Raw genomic sequence first — 21,224 nt, 5'->3', positions numbered from 1 at the left:
AAGAAGGACATTCAACTCAGAGTGTGGCAAAAGGTGTCAGTTGTTTTCAGGTGTCAACTGTGTCCAAAATCTTGATCAAGAACAAACAAAATGGGAAGGTTGTAAAAGGGAAACATACAGTTCGAGCAAGGAGGACATCAACAAGTCAGGGCAGAAAACTTAAAGCAATATGCCTTGAAAATGGAAAATGTACAACAAAAGAAACAGGGAGAAACAGAAGTCAATGTTTGTGTGAGTGCACGAAGGAATTGGCAGAAAGACGTGGAAATTACGTTCAGATAGGCCAGATGTAAACCATCACTAATACCTAAACAGAGGGAAAACAAAGTTACTCGGGGCTAAAGAGACACAGTCACAGATTGTGGATGACTGGATGAAAGGGATATTCAATGATGAAACAAGGAGATCATGCTGGAACTTTTGTTTGGTTCAGGACTGTCTGAATAAAACAAGCAAATTTCCATAGAAATTGTTAATGTTGGGTTAATGTCAGGTAGAAGACCAGAGGAGATGGTGGTCATTACCTCTTCAGTAAATGCACAGATGGATGTTGAAATGTTTGACACTTATTGTCTTCAGTTTGGTTTTTACAGGTGTAGCAGCTGGTTGTCTGATTTTGCATTGTTTTTTTATGTTTGTCTCTTAATGTTACTGTTCCTTTTTTCTCTTCTTCGCTCTCCCTCTCTCTCTGTCCCCCGGTCCGATTCGGCACTATCATCACATCATGTTAAATATTGTAACAAAAATAAATAAATAAAAATGAGGAGTTGATGGGCATCAAGGGGAGCTTTACATTCATAAAGCTTCCCTTGGCATAGCAAATGTGTTTAACATAAACGGTATTCAGATTACAATTCTGCTGCCATAATGCTAGACAGGACAAGGGTAAAAAAAAAGAAAAAAAAAAGAAATGTTTGACACTTTTCTCATTCCGTCAGTTGAAAGGAGATTCAGTGATGCTGACGTCATTTATCAGGATGATAATGCATCTCGCCACAGACAGAAAAGCCCACCTGAGTTGAAATTTATGAAGGAAATCTTTTTTTTTCATAAATTCAAAAGTTTCTATGACTTGATCTTTATTTACATATTAACATGAAACTAACTCATTAAAGCTATTGAGACAAGGTATTATTTTGGTGAGTTAATTAATAGTATTTAGAAAACTGAAGCCTTTTGATATTGATATACAGGAGAGTGTAAACACATCCAGTAGAAAGCTAACTACCCAAGAAATGTTTTTGCCCACCGAGACTGCGGACAGAAACTGGTGAAGGCCTCTTGAAGTCTGAGTAGCACGTCTATATATCAAAAGCTTTTTACCTTTTATGATGTGCTATCATTTTGGAAAAGCCTTGCATCAATCCACCCCACAATCCAACCATAACTGCTGTTCTCTCTGTACCACTAGATCTCTCTTTTATCATAGTCCGTATATTCTCTGTATGTAAACCACAGGAATGATATGTGGTGCAGGAGAGCTATGATTATCCATCTTCTCTCACAAGGGGCCACTCAGACACATCCATAATCAGCTCCGCACTCATCCACACCCATAGAAATGAAACCACTGCCCCTTTCCTCCCGCTTCAAGGGAAGAGAAATATTTCAGCCATTTTTTTGCTGATATACTTATCCGGAGAGACTCAGGATGGATGAGCAGTCACTGCAGCCATGGACACTTTGGCATACAGCCATTCTAGCTATTCTGCTTATAGGACAAAAGGGTGCGTGAGGCTCTACAAGCAGCCATTGACCAAATATGACACCAGCAGTGAAAACTTTTTGGTGTGATGTTTAGATAGACTAAAATGTGGACACTGTAGGATTTTTCTCCACAATGATTGCAGACCGCTGAGGGCCCATGTTTGAGTTTCCATGACAACAAGCATCCGCCCCGCTGAAGTGTCCTTGAGCCCCCTTAGAAAGAAAAAAAAAGTAAATACAGAATCCCAATGTCTTTTCTGGCAGCTGACAATAACCTCTGACCTCTTTGTGGAGGATCACTCACAGCGATCAGTACGATGACAAAAGCATCTTGTGGAGTGACTACACAGTTTGCAGTCAGTTGTCAGTGGAGCCTGTTGCTATCTAAACCTTTAGGACTGTACCATCAGGCTCCAGAGGTGTGGGGGGGTCAGTTCCGGGGAGTTTCCTGTGGGGATGAGTCCTGTGTAGGAGGGGTGGTGTGTTTTGTGTGTGTGTGTTGGTGGTGGTGGTGGGGCGGGGGCGTGAGCTTGGATTCTAATCCCTCAGATTTGGCTGCAGCACGGCCTTAGGATAACTAAACTGTCATGTACGCGCTGGACATTTGAAAATGCTACTTGGACTTTCACATTTCTTTTTTTAAATATTGATGTTTGTCTTGTTTAGAATTCATTTTTTATCATAAAGGGAATTCCAGCTCTGGTAAGAAAAGCTTCGTAAGTTTCATATGTCAGTTTGATATGTCATCCAAATAGAGCAATCACTTGCATTTAACCTGCAATCATTTGTGTGTATTTATGTGACAAAATCTATGTCTGAATAGAGAGGCTCCATGCTATGAATCACTTTGTCATGCTACTCTTTAAGAAAAAAAACATTGTGCTCCACATTTTAGTGATTGCCAACGTTCTTTAGCTTTTGATTGAAGGTGAATCTGCTCGTACCAGTTTGAACATTCCCCTTTACCTGTGATAGGAACTTCTCCCTTTCCAAGACAATGTTGCACACAGACACTGGTTATTGATATATGGACTTAAAATATTAGCAGGAAAGTTGTCCTCAGAAATCATGCAGGATTGTCTTTTGACCTCTGGAGGCCACTCAAGAACTGAGATTAAAATTAACACACTGCCTAGAAGGTCCTATATGTGCAACTACAGACACAGTGCAGGGACAGTTGCAGATGCAGTTGACAGATTTTCAGAAGGTACAGAACACGGTTTTGTGTTACCTCTCTGCAGCAACAAATCCCCTCAACTTGTTGTTCAATGGAGCCCTAACAGAATAATAATGAAGGTCAACCATTTTTATTTCTGGACAAGCAGTTTGTATTGAGTAAATCCAGTTGCGTTGTTATGATGATGGAATTATGTGCATTTGTAATTAATATCATTTTAAACTAGAGTAAACCATTTCAATCCTTAAAAAAAATACAAATTCCATGTTAATTATCATTTGATGAAATAAACGAGCCGCTAAGTTCAAACTGAATTGCTGTGTCTTCTTAAATCAACTCTCCTGGGTCAGTCATAGTTTCAGATTATGTGTAGATGCAAACGTCGGTGTGAGAAGACTGAGACATTTAAACAAAAAAAAATGCAGATATGTTGTAGTCAACATGAGGTTCTGATAAAATTGAAAATAAATCCTAGAAAAATAAACAAAATGTGGGAAAAAAGCTAAAGGCATTCTTAAATATGTACACATCTGAGGTTCTGACATCTTGCAGATAACTATTGAAATGTCGTGCAAAGATCTATGCCGCTACCCTCCCAACATATGAATGCAATTTATGTCTAACGTACAAGCTGGTAAAATATGGCTGAAAGAGATCTGTAAATAAAACCTAGGAGGAGCTCAAGTGCAAGGCCTTTGCAGCTAAACAAATGAACATGGAGCTGCTCTGTGACCTGCTGCACAAGATTCCAGTCTCACTGGTAGCTTGAATTAAATATGAGAAATAGAGCTGGGAAAAGGTGCATTTATATGAGTGTGTGCTGTTTCCAAAATACAGTATTGCAGCAGTAAAATGAAATTCCACACACGTCTGAGCTGTAACCTACACAAACATTGATAAAGTGGAGACAGCAGAGTTTGGTTCAGTCAAACTAATAAATGATCTAAACAGTAAAAGGTCACTTGTAAAATTGAAATAGCTTTCAGTAAAATACGTCGTGACCCCTCTGCTTCCTGTTAAGCCTCAGACTCACATTGATTTTCATGATTTCAGAGGGACTCTCTGACTTTTTCAGCACTCTCAGAGGAAAGCAGATCATGACCTCTTCAAAATTTGCACCGGCATAAAAGCCAATTTGACATCTGAATTAGTGTGTGTGTGTTATGGGTATGAACACAAATACGGATCAATAGAACGACAGCAGAGGGAGGGAGGCAGAGGAGAAAAGACTGAGTGCAAGCAGCCTAACTGTTATGCAAGTGCCAGCTGTGTGAGTAGAAGAGCTGCAGTGTGATGATGAAAGCAACATCAGTTCCCTCAACCAGACTGAGCATCGATCCTCATGTAATTCTCTACTGAATTGTTCATGTTTTATTCACATAACTGAAGGGGGGGGGGGGGGTGATGATCACATCATGGAGCCACAGCACCTCCTGGCAACAAAACCAATCCGTGCACATATTCCAACAGTGAGGATTTCAAAAACACACAACGAAGAGCAGTAAAATACATTTTGAGCACTTCAGCTTACATAATCCACTGCTATCAGCCACCTTGATGACTTTTGCGATGAAACAATAATGTCAGGCAACAAGGGCAAAATGAAAAAAAATCTGCAGCCTTAATCTGGATTAAATGACAGTGCTTGTCAATCTGGCTCCAAACCAGAACAAACCAACCCAAACCAAGCAAAGCATTTCAGGATAAGCTTAGTATGCATGACAAGTACTAACCTGAAGGAAGTGACCTGCACAAGTAAAGCATCCTAAAGGAAAATCTGAAATTAATAAAGTACAATTTATTTTATAAAAAAACTGAAAAAAATCTTTTTATTTTTTTTAAGCTTCTGAAATGGGTCTGATGGATGCTCAAGCTTAAACTGTGCTCAATTTGCCCAGTAGTTCTCTTTTAAGTGGACTGCACAGTCATGTTGAGAAGGTTACCTTAGGTTTACTTGAGTTTTAAACCAAAAGAAAAATGGGATTGTTGACTATTCAATTTAAACATGTTTTTTTCTAAAAAATGTTTTTTTTCTCATGCATAAAATAGTTAGCTCATAAAACAGTGTTTGAAACTAGGAAAATGATCTGATATCTTTAAACACTGAAACTAGCCCATTAGCATACTGAGTTAACATTGGTGTGGCTATCTTAGCATTGGGGCTAACATTATTAGCTTCCTGTGCCAATACAGTAGCAGCCACATATATCTCAGGTGACTGTGTAACTGATGTAATGCATGAAGAGAGTGCTGTCTGCCATGGTGACATTGCAGGATGTATGGTGTACAGATTCAGTTAGTTTAGTTAGCAGTTTTACTTAGTTTTCTCTGTAGAGACAATATTACTTGTAAGGTTTGGTGTCAACAAGCAAACAGATTTAATTTAGTTTTTAATAGGATAAACAGGATGATGACAAACTTAAGAAAATACAAAAAGAAAAAGTTCAGAAATTTCAGCAAATGCAGATGCTTTAAGACAGGTGCACTGTACAGTACATCGAAGCAATTAACATCCTGTCCAGTTCCATGACGTGCACAAATTCTAATAGGTCATTTCAATAGGAATAATGTAATTTTAGAAGGACGAGTGACTTCTTGGTCAGAACAAGGGGAAAATGTCAGCCTTCTTCAGTTGAATGAGAATGTCAATGCAGGATCAGACTCAGGAAGAACAATTGACATAGAGGAGGATTTTACAAGTGTACCACCCGTCATTACAGTGGTTGAAAAACCATTAACAATGGTCTACAGAGGTGTGGCATATGGTCAAATTAGTCACCATATATTTAGTGAGCTACACACCAAGAGCATAGTAAGGTCAGAATACTTGACCCATACAGTGAGGGGATTCAGAAGTTTTGTTACACTGTAACAGGGTATTTTGTTAGCATGTTTTGGGACTACTTTGCCCATTAAAGGGAAATAGCACTGAAAAGCACCAAAAAGTTGTCGTTGGTGATCACTTATATCTTATGACGAAACATTTCTAACCCTGATTCATAGGGAAGTTTGGAAATTAAGTGAGTCATATGCTCTGTCCTTCACTGTCACCTGACCTCAGCTGAGTTGAACACCTGTAGGACGTGTTGGACTGATAGCTCTTTTTACCGCCATCATCAAAACACCACATGTGGAAATATCTTTGAAATGAAGAGTGTTAAATCCACAGAATTGCAGAAACAATGCCAAGATGCACTTAAGCTGCTCTGGTTTGCGTAGTTGTCCAAAACCTCACTGTGTCGCTCTGTTCCTTCAATTTGTCTCCCATTTTAAGTTGTTAAATGTGTTTGAGGTACGATGGCAGCAACAGATTCCTCAAATAAACTCACAGAGAAGCAGAAAGTGAGAGAGTTAGTTCAGTGGTCATTTAAAGGTTAAGTCAAGGTTTGTGTTACTCCATATTTCAGCTGTGAGACCTTTTATGGATTGTGTGCTGAACTGAATTTGGCATTCAGGTAAACTTCTTGGATGTCCAATATGAAACATGTTGACAACACTAGATCATTTGTTCATCTCTGAATTAAAAAGGAAACGTAGCCACAGGTTAACAATTGCAAGTAATTAAATCTTACCAGTGATTGATGTAAAGAAAATTTTCACAAGATTCAGTGAAATTTGTATCATTGAGTTTCTCAGGATTGATTGCCTCTGGTCACTATGAAAACCAAGACAGATCTGAATGTGTAATCGTCACAGCAGTGCTGTGTGATGGATCAAAATGGCGTCAGAGCGTTTGAGCGAGGAGGCGATGAGATTATCTGCTTGTGCAGAAGGACAAACAGCCGACAGAGGAATCCGACACTCCTGACTTTATCTCTCCTGCCAAAAGACCCTCTTCACCTAGAATGATATCCAGTACTTACTTTAAAACCAAAAGTGCTTTAACAGTAGAGATGAAAAACATAAAATATAACATAAAATGGGAGAATAAACTGTTGTATGGCAGGAACAAACCAGTGGGAATAAAAGACAATAAAGAAATGCAATGATATAATTTGAGGACCTTTTATGTATATATTTTCTGTTTTTTTCTGAGAGTTTGATGAAGAATCATACCTTTAAAAAACAGCTGCCAGGAGGCCCTTTTGGGCTGTAAGTCGGACTCGACTTGACAGGTGTTTGTGGTCTATTTCAGGTTCAGCATGCAGCACTGTGCAAATCAAGGAAGGTAACAGTCTATCAGCGCAGCTTGTGAGGCCTTAAACCTGAGACCGACCACAGAAGACCTGCTGTTTCTTGGGATCCAGGAGACTGCAGCAGCACTTAGAGAAACTTGTAGCTCCTTGGGAGGATTATGCCATTATAGCCGACAACTTGAGTTTCAACAGCATACGACAGCTACAAAACAAAATCCCTCCTGCTCCCCTTACACACAGCAGGAACCATGGATGACCCCTATCAAAACAATGTCAACCAGCAGATGACAGAAGGTGGAGATTATACCCACACTCAAGACGGAGGAAGCTACCCATACCAGACAGACTACCCTCCACAGGATGAGGATGCTGCCAGTGATGACACTGAGGGGGCAGATGAGGACGAGCAGATGTATGAGGGGGAGTACCAGGGCGTCCCCCACCCTGATGAGATCAAGGAGGCACGGCGGGCCGCTCGGTTGGAGGCCAGGAGGAAAGCCCGTATGGCTGCACAACAGGAAGAGGAGGAGGAAAACCTACCAGAGCAGTATGAGACCATCATGGAGGAGTGCGGCCACGGACGCTTCCAGTGGATGCTCTTCGTCGTGTTGGGCCTGGCGCTGATGGCTGATGGCGTGGATGGCTTCGTGGTGGGTTTTGTCCTGCCCAGTGCTGAGAAGGACATGTGTATATCCAACGCTGACAAAGGAATGCTGGGTGAGTAGCAGCACAGTTGTGCCTCCCTCAAAGATGAACCCATTCTCATTCTCAGCTCTTCACATTAGGAGATTTAGTCAAGATCCCCTGGCTTTAATGTTTAACTTCAGCCCCTTTAGCTTAATTTTCCAGAATGCAAATTTATTCAAAAGACCTCAACACAGGTCCTGCAGCATCTAAAGTAAAGACTGCACTAATTAGTTTTGGTGCCTAAACCTAACCAAACAGGAACTGTAAAAGTGTAAAACAACAGCGTAACAATAATGGAAACACGAAATTTCCAATATATGAGATTTCAAATGTCAATACAGACTACTTGCTTTTTGTATATACACATTTCTCCCACTACCAGCCTCATATGACCTGCTCATAAACTCTGTTTTCCAAGATGACTGCATGTCCATGCTGGCGAGTCTATGTTGGTAAAATACTAGCTTTTTCTTCAGAGTAATTCACCATCTTTGGTTTTAAAAGACTTTTGTGAAGAGAGATATAGAGTTTATATAGGTCAGTTTTTGCCAGTATATAAGTATCTATTTGCTGTTTATGGACTCCAAGTTTGGTTTCACTTTTGACTAATTTTGTTTTGGAGTTCTATTCTGCTGCTCCAGCATGACACCCAGTGGTTTTTCAAGATCACGTTACTTTCGTTTGACTAGAACTCCAGCCTTCCCGGTGTGTCTGGCTGCAACCCACAGCTGTTAGGTTTGGGGGAGATTTTTCTTGATAATGCCACTCGATAGTTGTCCTGGAATTTAGAGTGGAGATTAAAAGTAGGCACGCTCAAGGGGATGAAGTCGAAGTATATGGCAATTGTTTACGCCATGTCATGTGCAGGAGTGACTCAGGAGGCTGTGGAAACACTCTGGTGCCTGGTCTCCCCAACATTTTGTCAGGTGTGATTGTGAATGCATAGACCCTGAGTTCCATTGTAGATTTAGATGGTAGAGTTGGTAGATGTGGCTTCTAAAGTAACATGTTAAACAACTAGGATGTGGGATGGTCCAACTCCATCTTCCAACAAGGTCGGAGTAACCGGTTACTCCAGCCTTCTGTCTCGAAGTTCTGTGTCCTTAAAAATTAAACACCTAAAGCGTCTCATAAAGCAAGATGAAGAAGCCGATCCGTTCCACACATGTTGAAAACAGCATTTTTTAAAAAGAGAAAAAATTGAATGAATCCTCTTTTTTGCATAAATGTTACACTGTGATCCGATGCAGTAGCTGATTAAATATTTCCATGCAACAGACCACCAGGTGACATACCAGTCCCTAAAACCATTTAGCTAGCATTGCTAATAATCAACTTAGCAACCATATTTCTCCAAAGCAGACATATAGCCCTTAGGAAACTCACAGTTCTTGCTAATCTTGCTAATTACAATCATCTGTCGGTGAGTTGCAATGCTTACCCAGAGAGGAGGAACTCATCAGTGAAATGATGTGCCGATGTGCTTGGCTGAAACAAAATCCTGCAGATGTTTGGCTCTTGATGGCTGCAGACCATAAAACGGAAATATCCCCCAGCTGCTCCTGCAAGTTAGGAGACAAAGCTTGGATCATTTTAGGCAAAAGCAAGAATAAAGAATAATCACTATTGTATGTCCTAGCTGTGAATTGGGCTGTTGTCTGCAACGATGCCTCAAAGAAAAGCCTCAATAAGCCTTTGCAGTGACACTATATGTTCTGGAATTTTACTATAGGGACACACAACACACATCATTATTGTAGTTTAACGAGTTCAGTTTCTCCTAAGAAACAGTAGTTCAGAATATAATGAACATTAGATTTGTCTGTTGAATATGTTGTGGATTGCGAGTTGTTATATATTATTACAGCTGCATGTTAGCCTCACTCATTTACAATAATTCACCCCAAAAGCAAACATGATGTTGATTTTGAAATCTGTATGCAGCATAGACATAACTGACTGGGAAATGTATCTTAAAAAAAATGTCTGTTCCTCACTGTGCAGAAAACTGAACTGCAAATCAAAGCCACTCCCCTTATTTCCCAGGCCTCGTGTTTAGCCAGGCGATGTGGCAGATTGCACATCACTCATTTCATCTTAACAACGGGCTCCTGGGATTGCGAGAGACTGAGGAGAAACCTGGTGGTGATTATATTCAGTGTGTGTTCCCGGGCTAATATGGAGCATGTTGCAGCAGTCAGAGATCCTGGCGGCCTGCAGCGCCCGGTGCAGAGCTGTCAGATACGCTTCAGGCCTCTGACAGACTGTGATAGCGGGAGGAAGGCCCGGCGAAAATGAAATCACAGCATCTGTTTGTGCAGAGCAGGAGGAGAGCTCTGATCACTGGCTGGGAATATGAAGTAGATCATCAGAATGACGCTGTCTGATGCATGCTCATGCTTTGTTCACCAGACACACAAGAGCAGAGATGTGTTTAATCTTACCCCCAGACTTAGACTGAAGATAGACTCCCAAACATTTTGTTGAAGACAGGAGGCTTGTTACAATTGCCTTTAATGGTGCTTTGATGGTTTAATCAACCAGAGAGCTTATAAGTGGGAGACACAATGCTGGAAACAAAAGGAAAATCTTTTCCTTTTCCTTTCCTTAAAAAATCAGTTTTTTAAGCTCCATATTTTTATTGAATTTCAAAGATTTCTCTTCCGATTGTCTCAAGGATATGTTCAAAAATGTGACGTGTGGACTTTGACTTAGTGTCAGTGCAAGTTATTATATTTCCTATTTTCCATGACATGACATGTAAAATACATTAATTCATGGCAATCTTTTATATCCCTAGCCTTGCAACCTGCTGATATCATGGCGAACCCGAGGCCATCGGATGTTTCAGCTTTTCATGATGCCCCCGTGACTCTTTTGTTCTGCATCTGACAAATAACCAGAACTCTGACCAGAGTCCCTGCAGACCACTTAAACCGGCTCACAGCGAGCCTTCCACCCATTTCTCAAACACTCTCTTATTAGATCTGCATACTTAGCTTTTTTCCTTTCTTTCTTCTCTACCCATTCCTCCCAAGTCAATGCTTACAAAACCACTTGTTTGTTTGCCATGGGCATCCAGACCATGCCTGGTTTTGTTAGCTGTGATGGTGAATTTTAGCTGTGTCGGCCAATTTCTCGATCCAAGCAGCCTTGCACCCTGCTCAGAAAAAGGCAATGGAGCACTTTGATGAGATTCTATTGCTTGCTGCCAACAACATACATGTCTGCTACAGCCCACATGGCTTTTTAATGTTACTTGATTGAAAAGATTTAGTGTAAAGACTCTCCTAACTTCTTTGTAAATGTTTTATAGTAATTCCGCATCAAATCACACTCTGAAAACCTTCGTAGGAATGTCTTAGAGCTGGTATAAGCAATGTAGATCAGTTATTAGAAAATGTGTGTAGTGTTGTTTAAACAAAAGCAATGTCTTCTAAAAAAAACTGTGGCTTTTGCATTCAAAACTCACTCCAAAATTACCATTGGTGTCATTTATAAGCTATATTGGTAATATACTACGAGTTATTCTCCTGAATTGCCTGAAAGGCCTCGTTTGTAGTCCAGACTTTACTTCTTTCAGGTGTCTACATCATGAAATACATTAGCATAACACCTGAATCACAGTTACTAGTTTTCCTCATCTCAAACATGGGTTAAGTAGCAGGCCAGCACTCCACCTGTTGTTGATTAATCAGCTTGAATTCTCCCCAACTAAAATCCAGATTTTTTTAAAGTTTCTAAACAAACTATAGATATCAAATAAAGGCCATTTGGGAGGTTATCAACTTTGTGTTCACCATCTTAAAAAAATAGATTGGGTGTTTTGAAAAAGATGATGCTTACATGGCGTCTGGTTATGTAAAAGCACACAAACGCTACTTTATTAGTGGCAAATATGTGTCGTCCAGTTAAAAATAAGTGGGCAAACAGCATGGTAAACTTGTCACTCATTACTTTTTTTGCAAATGAGAGGTGTCCAATGTTGAGTATTCAAAAGACTCACATTGTAATCTCTTAAATATGATCCTCTTGTTGATGCAAGGGAACAATGGCTACAGCTTCAGTAGTGATCTTATCTCTTATTTCTGTAAACAAACAGAATTTTATGAAGTAATTCAGAGTTATGTCTGGATTGAGTTTTGCTTCACTCTACTCCGTGCATACTTGTGAGGTTTATTTGTCCACAGGTGCATCTTTTCGTAGATATATTATCCAATCTTCCAGATGCAATAAATGGACTAAAGCGCTTTCATTTTTAATATTACAAGGAGAAGAGGAATTCTCCTTCCCCTCCAGGTTTGCAGTGTCCTATCTGGGCTCAAGGGCACTTTTTCAGGCTTAGTGCTGATGGGATGAATTCTGGACCTCCACCTGAAGGATATTCTTTCTGATCACTTGCCCTTCCTGTTAGCTTGTCTGTGCACATATCAAAGACATATACACTGCCTCAAGCATCAGTTAGGCCAAGATATTAGGCGACACGATGACTTTGACTCTTTGTCCCCTGGTGTCCAGAGCGGCCTCTTGTTGAATGGGATGTGCAGCTTGGCGTGTGGAGTGTCAGAGCATTTGGATAGTTTAGTAATCCACGGGGAAGGTGCACACTATGGCTCCACGTGCCGGTAAGCTGCTTAGGTCCCTCTGTAATTAGGGCTGTGTAGTAAAAACACAGAGCAGGCAGGACGTACGGGTCCAAAGGCTTTAACTACTTGATGGGGTGGATGGCTGAAGCTGTATGATTCAGTCCTGACAACAAATAAGAGTATATCACACTCCCTGGAGAGTTACAGTACCCTGCAACCAGAAGGAATGGCACAGTAAACCTGCTGCCTGTTGAGTACCGGCACAGACTCCGGATCACTATGACTCAGATGATCTTGTATTCATGGCAACGGTGAAATGTTGCAGAAAGCACAGAAAAAAACACAAAGACAGCTGGAGCAACACTTGTCACATGTGAACAAAGCTAAAAGCAGGTTTTTTAGAAAAACTCTTCCTGTAGATGCCTCCGAATGACTGGGACCTTTTATTTCACTGTCAGCTTTCAGGGACAGCTATTATAAGCCTAAGTGTATTTCCTTGGCACGTCATGATAAATATCCGGAAATATCCATGTTGGTCAGACCTCTGATGAAAGGATGCATCACACTGCTGTACAGCAGGGAGCGTGCTGATTTCTGTTCCCTCTGTGTTCACCCATAGGTAAAGGGAGACCCCTGGTGGACGTAACGAGCATGTTCTGGGTCACAAGTCATCTTAGTGTTGGATGTTTGTGTGTTTGCATTTGCACAGGCGTGCAGACATGTGAGTATTTGTAAAGCATATAGTAAGTGTGAATCACTCTGTGTATTTACAGGTCTACTGGTGTACGTGGCCATGATGGTGGGAGCGTTGGTGTGGGGCGGTTTGTGTGATAAAATGGGGAGGAGGAAGTGTCTGATCTACGTCCTGACCGTCGACCTGGTCTTCTCCTTCCTGTCCTGCTTCGCTCAGGGCTACGGCTTCTTCCTCTTCTTCAGGTTCTGCTCGGGCTTTGGGTGAGACGCATTTTCTAGATTCACATTTGTGTTTGCAGAGCTTGAACAAATGGCAACTCAAGTGGATATTCATAATGACTGACCTTTTCTTTGAATAATCCAGTTGGTGGAAACAAAATAAGATGCCTGACATTTAAGTAACTTATGTAACAGGTAGCACTTCCATTAGTGCAAACTGGGGCTGTTTTGGAACAGTGTGGTGGATGCTACAGCAGTGGGGTCATTTCTTTGTTTATGTTCATTAACGACATAGCACAGAAACACTTTGCTGTTCATTTATTTTTCTTTCCGCTGATGCTTGCAGTTTTTGAGTTTGCAATACTTGCAGCATTTGTAGTAGTTAAATGATACCGCCTCAAAGACACTTTTCATTTACCTCAACAGATATTGTCTTTGTTGCACTAACTAAGACAAGTGTACTTGTTCTACAATTCAGTTTTAGTGCTCACTTCCTGCTGTTTCCTGCTCATTAGAGTGAGGTTACTTCTGTGCACCGATGGATTCTGCAACTTTCAAAGACACTTCTCTTTTGATTATGTGGTTGCAATGGTTGCACCCTGACTAAAGCTAGATTTACACTGCATTATTAAAATGTTGGGCTTTTTGCAGAATAAAAAGAAAATAAAAAAACAAACCTATTTCACAGTCATGGTTTATTCCATTGTTTGAACTAGTTTAAGCCAAAGTTGAAGGGGAAAATCTCATGAAAAAGATTTGAGAAAAGGAAATAGATTCAGCTTTAGGCTGAAATATGGTTCTAAAATCAAACTCTGATGCTGCAGTCCATGAAATGTTCAGATGGCACCAGTCATTTTTCTGTTATTAAATACCAAAATGCATTTAATGGTGAGTTTCTTATTTCACTGCATTTCTTCCTCAGAAATAAAGCCGAACATTGGATATTGGACGCTTAAGTTTGTTTTTCCACAATCGGGGTATTAACTTGGAGGTCTGCAGCTGAAATCAATACACAATAAAGAAAAATAAGCTGTTTTTTTCTTCCTTTTACTGCTTTGAGCAACACAGTTTATGTCCGATGAGCCAGTGCAGAAGGGTAGAAATTTAGATATACTTTGTAAAATCTGAATTCATGAAACCAAAGCTATCTGGACATTTAGACAACAGCAGCAACTGAGGGAATGCAGGAAAATCAAGTTAAAAAGAATGTGTCTGACAAGGACAACGGGGACATTAATGTTCTTCTTGCCCCAGAATTGGCGGATCCATCCCGATCGTGTACACCTACTTCACTGAGTTCCTGCAGATGGATAAGCGTGGAGAACATCTGAGCTGGCTCTGCATGTTCTGGATGCTGGGAGGCCTGTACGCCTCGTTCACCGCCTGGGGAATCATTCCTCACTATGGTAACTCGCAGACTCCCATCAGTAAACACACACAAGCAAAATATGTCGACACACAAACAATGAAAATGATGCTGCACTCTTAACTGAAAAAACAGAGTCAGTATTTCACTTTTCATCAAAATTTAATTCACTGCAGGAACTTTTTGGTACTTTTCCCCCCTCTCTGTTTGCTCGATGGGATTGAATTAAATCAACAGTGTTCCTTGGTGCTCGCCAGTATGACTCATATAGAGAAGTTAACATGGCAATTATTTGATAAAGAAAAATTGTGTTCAAAGTAAAACAATCAAATATCTAGCCAGTATTAAGCTTTATAAAGAGACCAAAACAAACTCGCATTTGCCTAAATTTAATTGAAAAAAAAGAAGCATTTTCTTGAAATGTTGATTTGTTTTGTGCTTCTTTTCAAAGGTTGGGGCTTCGTGATTGGTTCACAGTTTCAGATGCACAGCTGGAGAATATTTATTTTTGTGTGCCTCTTTCCTGCACTGGCTGCACTCATCGGAGTCATCTTCATGCCGGAGAGTCCACGTTTCCTGCTGGAGGTCAGCGAGCCAGTCTGAAACCCCCCTAATAGATATAACAAATAGCAGTTATGTTAGTGTAGCATCCGAATATTCAATGCCAATGTACAGCATTAAACGTCAAGTTGTGATTGGTTAAGAAAGATGAGTCATCAGCAAACACAGTAACATCCCACTGCTGTGCAAAGGTAGCAAAGAGCTGCTAAGGCATCAGCAGAACACCCACCCACCGCTGTTTCCCATCCAGGACAATGTCAAGCCTTTAACCACATGTGGTATTGTATTTGTGTGTTACTGCTGCAACACTCCCCCATGTTATCACACACTGACTCCTTCTGATAAGAGACAGACCCAATGGGAACATTTTACCTCAGCTGGTGTGTCTGGCGCTGGTAGAGCAGTATGTGGGAAAGTTTCAGCGGTCAAACTGTGAGCCATAATTAAAAGAGTCGTTCTTAAATATAGTAGACCACAATGTATAATTTCATCTACACATACCAAAGCCCATTACAGATTTCACAGAGGGCTCTTGAAGCTTACAGAGACATTCATTGATGTGTACGCGTGTGTGGTTTTTCAGAATGCCCGACACGATGAGGCGTGGATGATCCTGCGACGAGTTCATGACACCAACTGGAAAGCTAAGGGGGAGCCTGAGAGAGTCTTCACTGTAAGCCTTTATTCACACCAACAGCTGATGTTTAGCAAAATTTCAAATGATTTGGATAAAATATGAAGGACATATACTGTCTGTACTCTATGCACTGCACAGCAGACAGACCAAACAGGAAGTCTACATGCTTATATAGGTGCAGTGACAGGTCTCAGGCCAGTATTTATCCAAGGAACACCAGAATTATATGGTTTTTTTTTTGCAGATGCACACAAATATAACTGCAGACTGCTGAGGGAAAAAAACCCAGAGATGCATGATTATACCTAATTTGATGTTTTGGAGTCAGACTGGAGGATGCTCTCTATAAATGAAAATTAGATAGATCTCAATAGGGTTTGTACCATGCATCTATTTTGGATTTCAAGAGCTTGAGTAGCTGACACAATTTTTTTGTAGTAGCCACTTCACCGCGGTGACACAACAACAGCAAAATAAGCATCACGGGCAAACTGGTGTGTACACAGAGCCATGCAGACACTCTCCTTAGAAAGTCTAACGCTAATATGTCTGGATCAGCCCACATACTACAAGCCAAAGCGTAAGGGCTGGTTCAGACTTTCCATGTCTGCCTTCCACAAAAGTCTAAAACTGAAAATGAAGTCAAATGAAGATGAGGACAACGGCCATGCCCCCACCTTATGCTTTCTATGTGCAGGTGACCAACATTAAGACTCCCCAAACCCAGGATGATGAGTTCATAGAGATCCAGAGCGACACCGGAACTGCCTTCCAGCGCTGGACTGTCCGAAAAATGACCATGCTGCAGCAGGTCTGGAAAATGATTGGATAATACAATAAGCTAGACATGAAAGCATAAAACAAAAAAAGCCCTTTGAATTTGTTTTTCTATCCTGTAGACCACACACACCTTGTCTAAGTGATACATTTGAAAAGACCATAACTATTTCACATTGGATTTATGTGTTGGAGGCACAAAATGTCTCACAGGTGCGCAACAAAACCAACAAGGTGCTCCTGTACTGCTTTGAAGACCAGGGTGACATAGAACAGTTGTTCTGTTGAACTGTTGGTGAAAGTTTTCTCCTTTTTACATCTGCACTGAGGAAACTACCGACTATTTGTAGATGCCTTCTTGTAGTTTTTTTTTTCTAGCCCTTACTTGCGGGGGAACACATGAATGCAGCACTGGCAACGTCTCTTACGCCTGTGGTCTTTAGTAGAGCTAAGCTCAGTCGGCCTCTGGATATTTGGTCCAAAAGCACTCAGACACCACTGCGTCACCCTCAATTATGCCGTCTTAAAGGGATTATGGTAATTGTCACGTACAACTGTGAGTTTTACCAAACATGTCAAGCTTTGACTGTCTGTCTCTCCCTCCGAAAGGTGATGGCCAACGTGATGTCTTTATCTGCTCCAGAGCTCAGACTTCAAGGCCTCTTCCTGGTCGTTGTGTGGTTCTGCATGGCCTTCAGGTAGCGTAACATCCATGTTGAGATGTTTGGCTAAAGCACACAAACAGAAAAGCTTATCTTCTAATCTTGTGGAAACTGTCTCACTCCCATGGGTTGCTTTTGCTTCATGTGCTTGTTTAATTATGTTTTTGTGCGTATTAGCTACCACGGGCTGGGAGTTTGGTTTCCTGATATGATCAAGTACATGCAGTTTGAGGAGTACGAGTCCAAGGTCCGAGTGTTTCATAGAGAACGCGTGGAGCGCTTCCACTTTAATTTCTCTTTGGTCAACCAACTCCACCGCGAGGGAGAGTACATACATGATAAGTATGTTTCCTTAACCGGCTGGCAATATATGTCCCTTTTACACATGGGGACTTCAAAGTATGATTAACAGTTTGTTCAGGCTGCAGCTTCATGTCTTTTCTTTCCTTTCATTTAGGTTTGCAAATATTGAAATTAAGTCTGTCAAGTTTGAGGATTCTCTGTTTGAGAACTGCTACTTTGAGGATATCAAATCAACCAACACGTTCTTTGAGAATTGCACCATCAAAAACACTGTCTTCTATAACACAGGTACCATACTGGGATGCTATGACACAGCTATTATTAGCCAAAGCCATAGGTCTCTCCTGAAGCAGTTAGAGGAGGAAACTGCAGTCCAAAGTAACTCTCACCCTCTCTGGTTCTCTGTGCTTTCTTCGCAGACCTGTGGCAGGAAAAGTTCAAAGAATGTCGAATGGAAAACACCACCTTCCTTCACCCAAAGAAAGGCTGCCATTTGAACTTCCTGGAGGAAAACGACATCGTCATCTACATGGTCAGCTTCCTGGGCAGTTTAGCTGTGTTGCCTGGCAACATCATCTCAGCACTGTTCATGGACAAGATAGGAAGAATCCGAATAATAGGTGAGAGGAGCAAAAAGCGTCAGTACTGAACCGCAAATATCTATTTCAATCACAAAAGGAATTGTGTTTTCTTGGCAGAAAGACGTTTGTAAGCAGGACTACAAAGCAATGTGTTTAAGTTGGAAGCATCTCTTTCCACCTGGACCACTGTGTGTTTAATTTTTAGAATGGGTAGACCTATTTTAGTCATGGTCGTTTCATTCGTAAAGAAGGATTGCTGTCCAAACCAAACGAAGCAGGGTTAAGAGTAAGATTTAACGAGATATTTGAGTTGTGTCAAAGAACATGAATGAGTAGAGGAAATATTGGCACTATTTCCCAGACTGCAGTCAGACTGGATTGCATGATCCGTTCGTCTTTCTTTCCAGGTGGTTCTATGCTGGCGTCGTCAGCCTGCACGTTCCTGCTGCTGTTAAGTTTCAGTCAAGGAGCTGTAATATGTTGGCAGTGTCTCTTCTATGCTGTCAGCGTGGCAGCCTGGAATGGATTAGAGGTCATTTCCGTGGAGCTTTACCCCTCTTCTAAAAGGTAGAAGCCAATTTTTAAAACCAGGTTTGTTTATGGGTAACAGCTTTCAAAGTGCCACATCGATCATTACATTCACTTTGTTTTAATACAGATCACTATTATACAGACAAGGCTAACTGAAGTATTTAAGTTGACACTCCGGTAGCTCCAGCCAAACGCATCACCCAAGATGGCCACGTGGATGTTAAACCCATCAGTTAGGGCTTTTTTTCATGTTGTAAAAGTAGAAGTTCAACTTAATGTTAGAATATATGAGAGTGCTAATTATTCTGAACAGAAGCTGGGTTTTCATTGTCATTCCATGGCCAAAACAATTAAAATTAAAACCATTCCAAACTAACAAAAACATATATATGCTCATGTAAGGTGTTGGGTTGTTTTGGAAGATTTGGTGCATATAAGAGAGAATGGAAATGACTTTGAAAATGGAAAATTATATGATCCAAAAGCTGTTTCTGTTCTGAGCCAGCAAACAATAAAGCCATGTGACTGACCAGCGTTCTCCCAGATACAATATGCCAGATATTTCCACAGATGAAAGTAAATCCCGCAGGAGAGCTCTCTCCCTTTTCTCTGTAGTTGTTGTTTTTTCCTCCTCTCTCTGCTTTGCGTCTTCCACTAGCAAGCATTACCACCACCCTCTGGTGACAGAAAGTACGTTTTTGTATTAGCTTCAAGCCCATCCCAGGAAACAAGTGGGATTCAATTTATTTGTAGCTTTTTAAAGGTCACTTTAGATTTACTTTGTTAGTCAATGTAAAATTGGCTTATTTGTTCAGCCTGATTTACCAGGCTCCATACTGCATGCAAGTGAAACACTTTTCATTTCTGTCAATGTCCATTTCTTTATAGAATTAATCAGTTGAAAATATTAGAAAGTCAGCTGAAATTTAAAGCCAACTCATCAGTTTAGCACTTGTTAGTTTTTCATTTCTTCTAAAGGAAATCAATGGTTGCTGGCAAAAAAAAAGACTGTTTAAGTTTCTGTGAAACTAAAGGAGCTTTGTTTTTTTTGTTTTATAAATGACCACGGAGCCCCACCTTTACGCTGCCCTTTACCAACTGGTCCAAATATACACAATAATCAACTTATTCTATTCCATCAGTCAGTCAATGCTCATGCTTCTCTGTTTTTTTGACTCTGCAGAGGGACAGCGTTCGGTATCTTGAACGGCATCTGTAAGTTGGCAGCCATCCTCGCCAGCTTCATCTTTGCAGCCTTCATCGGCATCACTAAGATCATCCCCATCTTCCTGGCCTTCGCTGCCCTCGTCTGTGGAGGTCTGGTGGCCCTGAAGCTGCCTGAAACTCGGGAGAAAATCCTCTCTTGAAAAAGCCAAACTTCCTGCTGCTTCGGTGCCCCAGACACAAAATAGCTATATGGGGGAAGCACGTTTTGGGGAAAGGATCAGCTTAAACGGAAAACAGAAAGACGAGAACGGGAGGCTATGTTGTGTGAGTTGTGTTCATGAGTATGTCACGGTAATATAAATAACAAAATGTTGAAAACCCGTCTGGTTGCCTACACAAACCTGTGGTTGCTCTCTGTTCCCAGTAAGCTCCTCAGGCTGCCCAGTGTTTCTGTCACATCATATGAATCTAGTCTTTGTCATCCTCTGTCTTTTGTTTACACAGAGCGTAGCAACATCCGTTTTGTTTGAGGTTTGTGTAAAAGATTAATATGAGATGAAACTGTGTCTGTGCTTGAATGGTGATGTAGTTCATGTTACCATGTTGTGCTTTGATTTCATTCCCTCTTGAAGAAAGAGAGAGCTACTCTCGTGATAACCTGAGCTGGGAGAATTCTGTCATACTCACAGCGGAAGCACAGCAGCAATATTACAACTGGTGTTGTTACTCAGAGAAGGAAAAACTTTCAGAACTTTTCTTTCATTCACCCAGTCTTTATTTATTTTTTTTATGTCTGTAGTCCTCTGTAGTTGTTTGTTCTCTCCAGGTATAAACCTGGACTGACCTATTTATTAAATGTAGAAGATGAATTCCCTCCTGTTCAACTTTTTTCCCAGCTGATCCAAATCCAAGCTGACCGGATTCTCCTCCTTATTTGTCGTCTTGTCTTCAAATCTGAGAGGCCGTGTCCTCAACTGTAGAGCTGTGTTTTCCTAGGTGTTACTAATGTAGAATCCGAGTCTTGTCTGTCACATCTTGCCATGACGAAGTGTAAGAAACTGTTCTTTTAATCTGTTTTTTGTCTTTTTCTAAAAAAAAAAAAAAAGAGAGAGAGAAGGGGTGATACAAAAGTGAAAGGTTAGATGTCTTGATATGATGCTCTCACCTTAACGTTCTGATTAACAAACTGATTCGCAGAACTCGCTGCATTTCTCACGTATCAAGATGTTACCTTTTTTTTTTGACATGGAACGAGCAGTGTGTGCGTGCATGTGTGTATGTGTGTGTTTGGCTGTTCTCCACATGTCTGTGAATTTACTGAGACACAACAGTCTGACTACCAACACTGTAATTGTTGTTGTACATATAGATCTGTGTATATTAGTTGTACCATAATAGCTGCATCATGACTTGAATAAAGCTGAGGGCTTGTGA

General features: G+C 40.8%; 1 protein-coding gene across 1 annotated transcript; it reads left to right on the top strand.

Moving 5' to 3' along the window:
• Window positions 1-7,268: 7,268 nt before the first annotated feature.
• On the top strand, window positions 7,269-21,224 carry sv2ba (synaptic vesicle glycoprotein 2Ba). Its single transcript, XM_075472004.1, has 12 exons — window positions 7,269-7,737; window positions 13,067-13,247; window positions 14,460-14,611; window positions 15,023-15,156; window positions 15,716-15,805; window positions 16,467-16,580; window positions 17,156-17,244; window positions 17,386-17,550; window positions 17,666-17,799; window positions 17,931-18,131; window positions 18,500-18,659; window positions 19,807-21,224. Exons 1-12 carry the CDS (start codon window positions 7,269-7,271, stop codon window positions 19,988-19,990), a joined length of 2,073 nt encoding a protein of 690 aa, XP_075328119.1. The 3' UTR covers window positions 19,991-21,224.

This window comes from Odontesthes bonariensis, chromosome 1, assembly GCF_027942865.1.
Source record: "Odontesthes bonariensis isolate fOdoBon6 chromosome 1, fOdoBon6.hap1, whole genome shotgun sequence".
Classification (NCBI taxonomy): domain Eukaryota; kingdom Metazoa; phylum Chordata; class Actinopteri; order Atheriniformes; family Atherinopsidae; genus Odontesthes; species Odontesthes bonariensis.
This window is presented reverse-complemented; position numbering and strand designations above follow the sequence as displayed.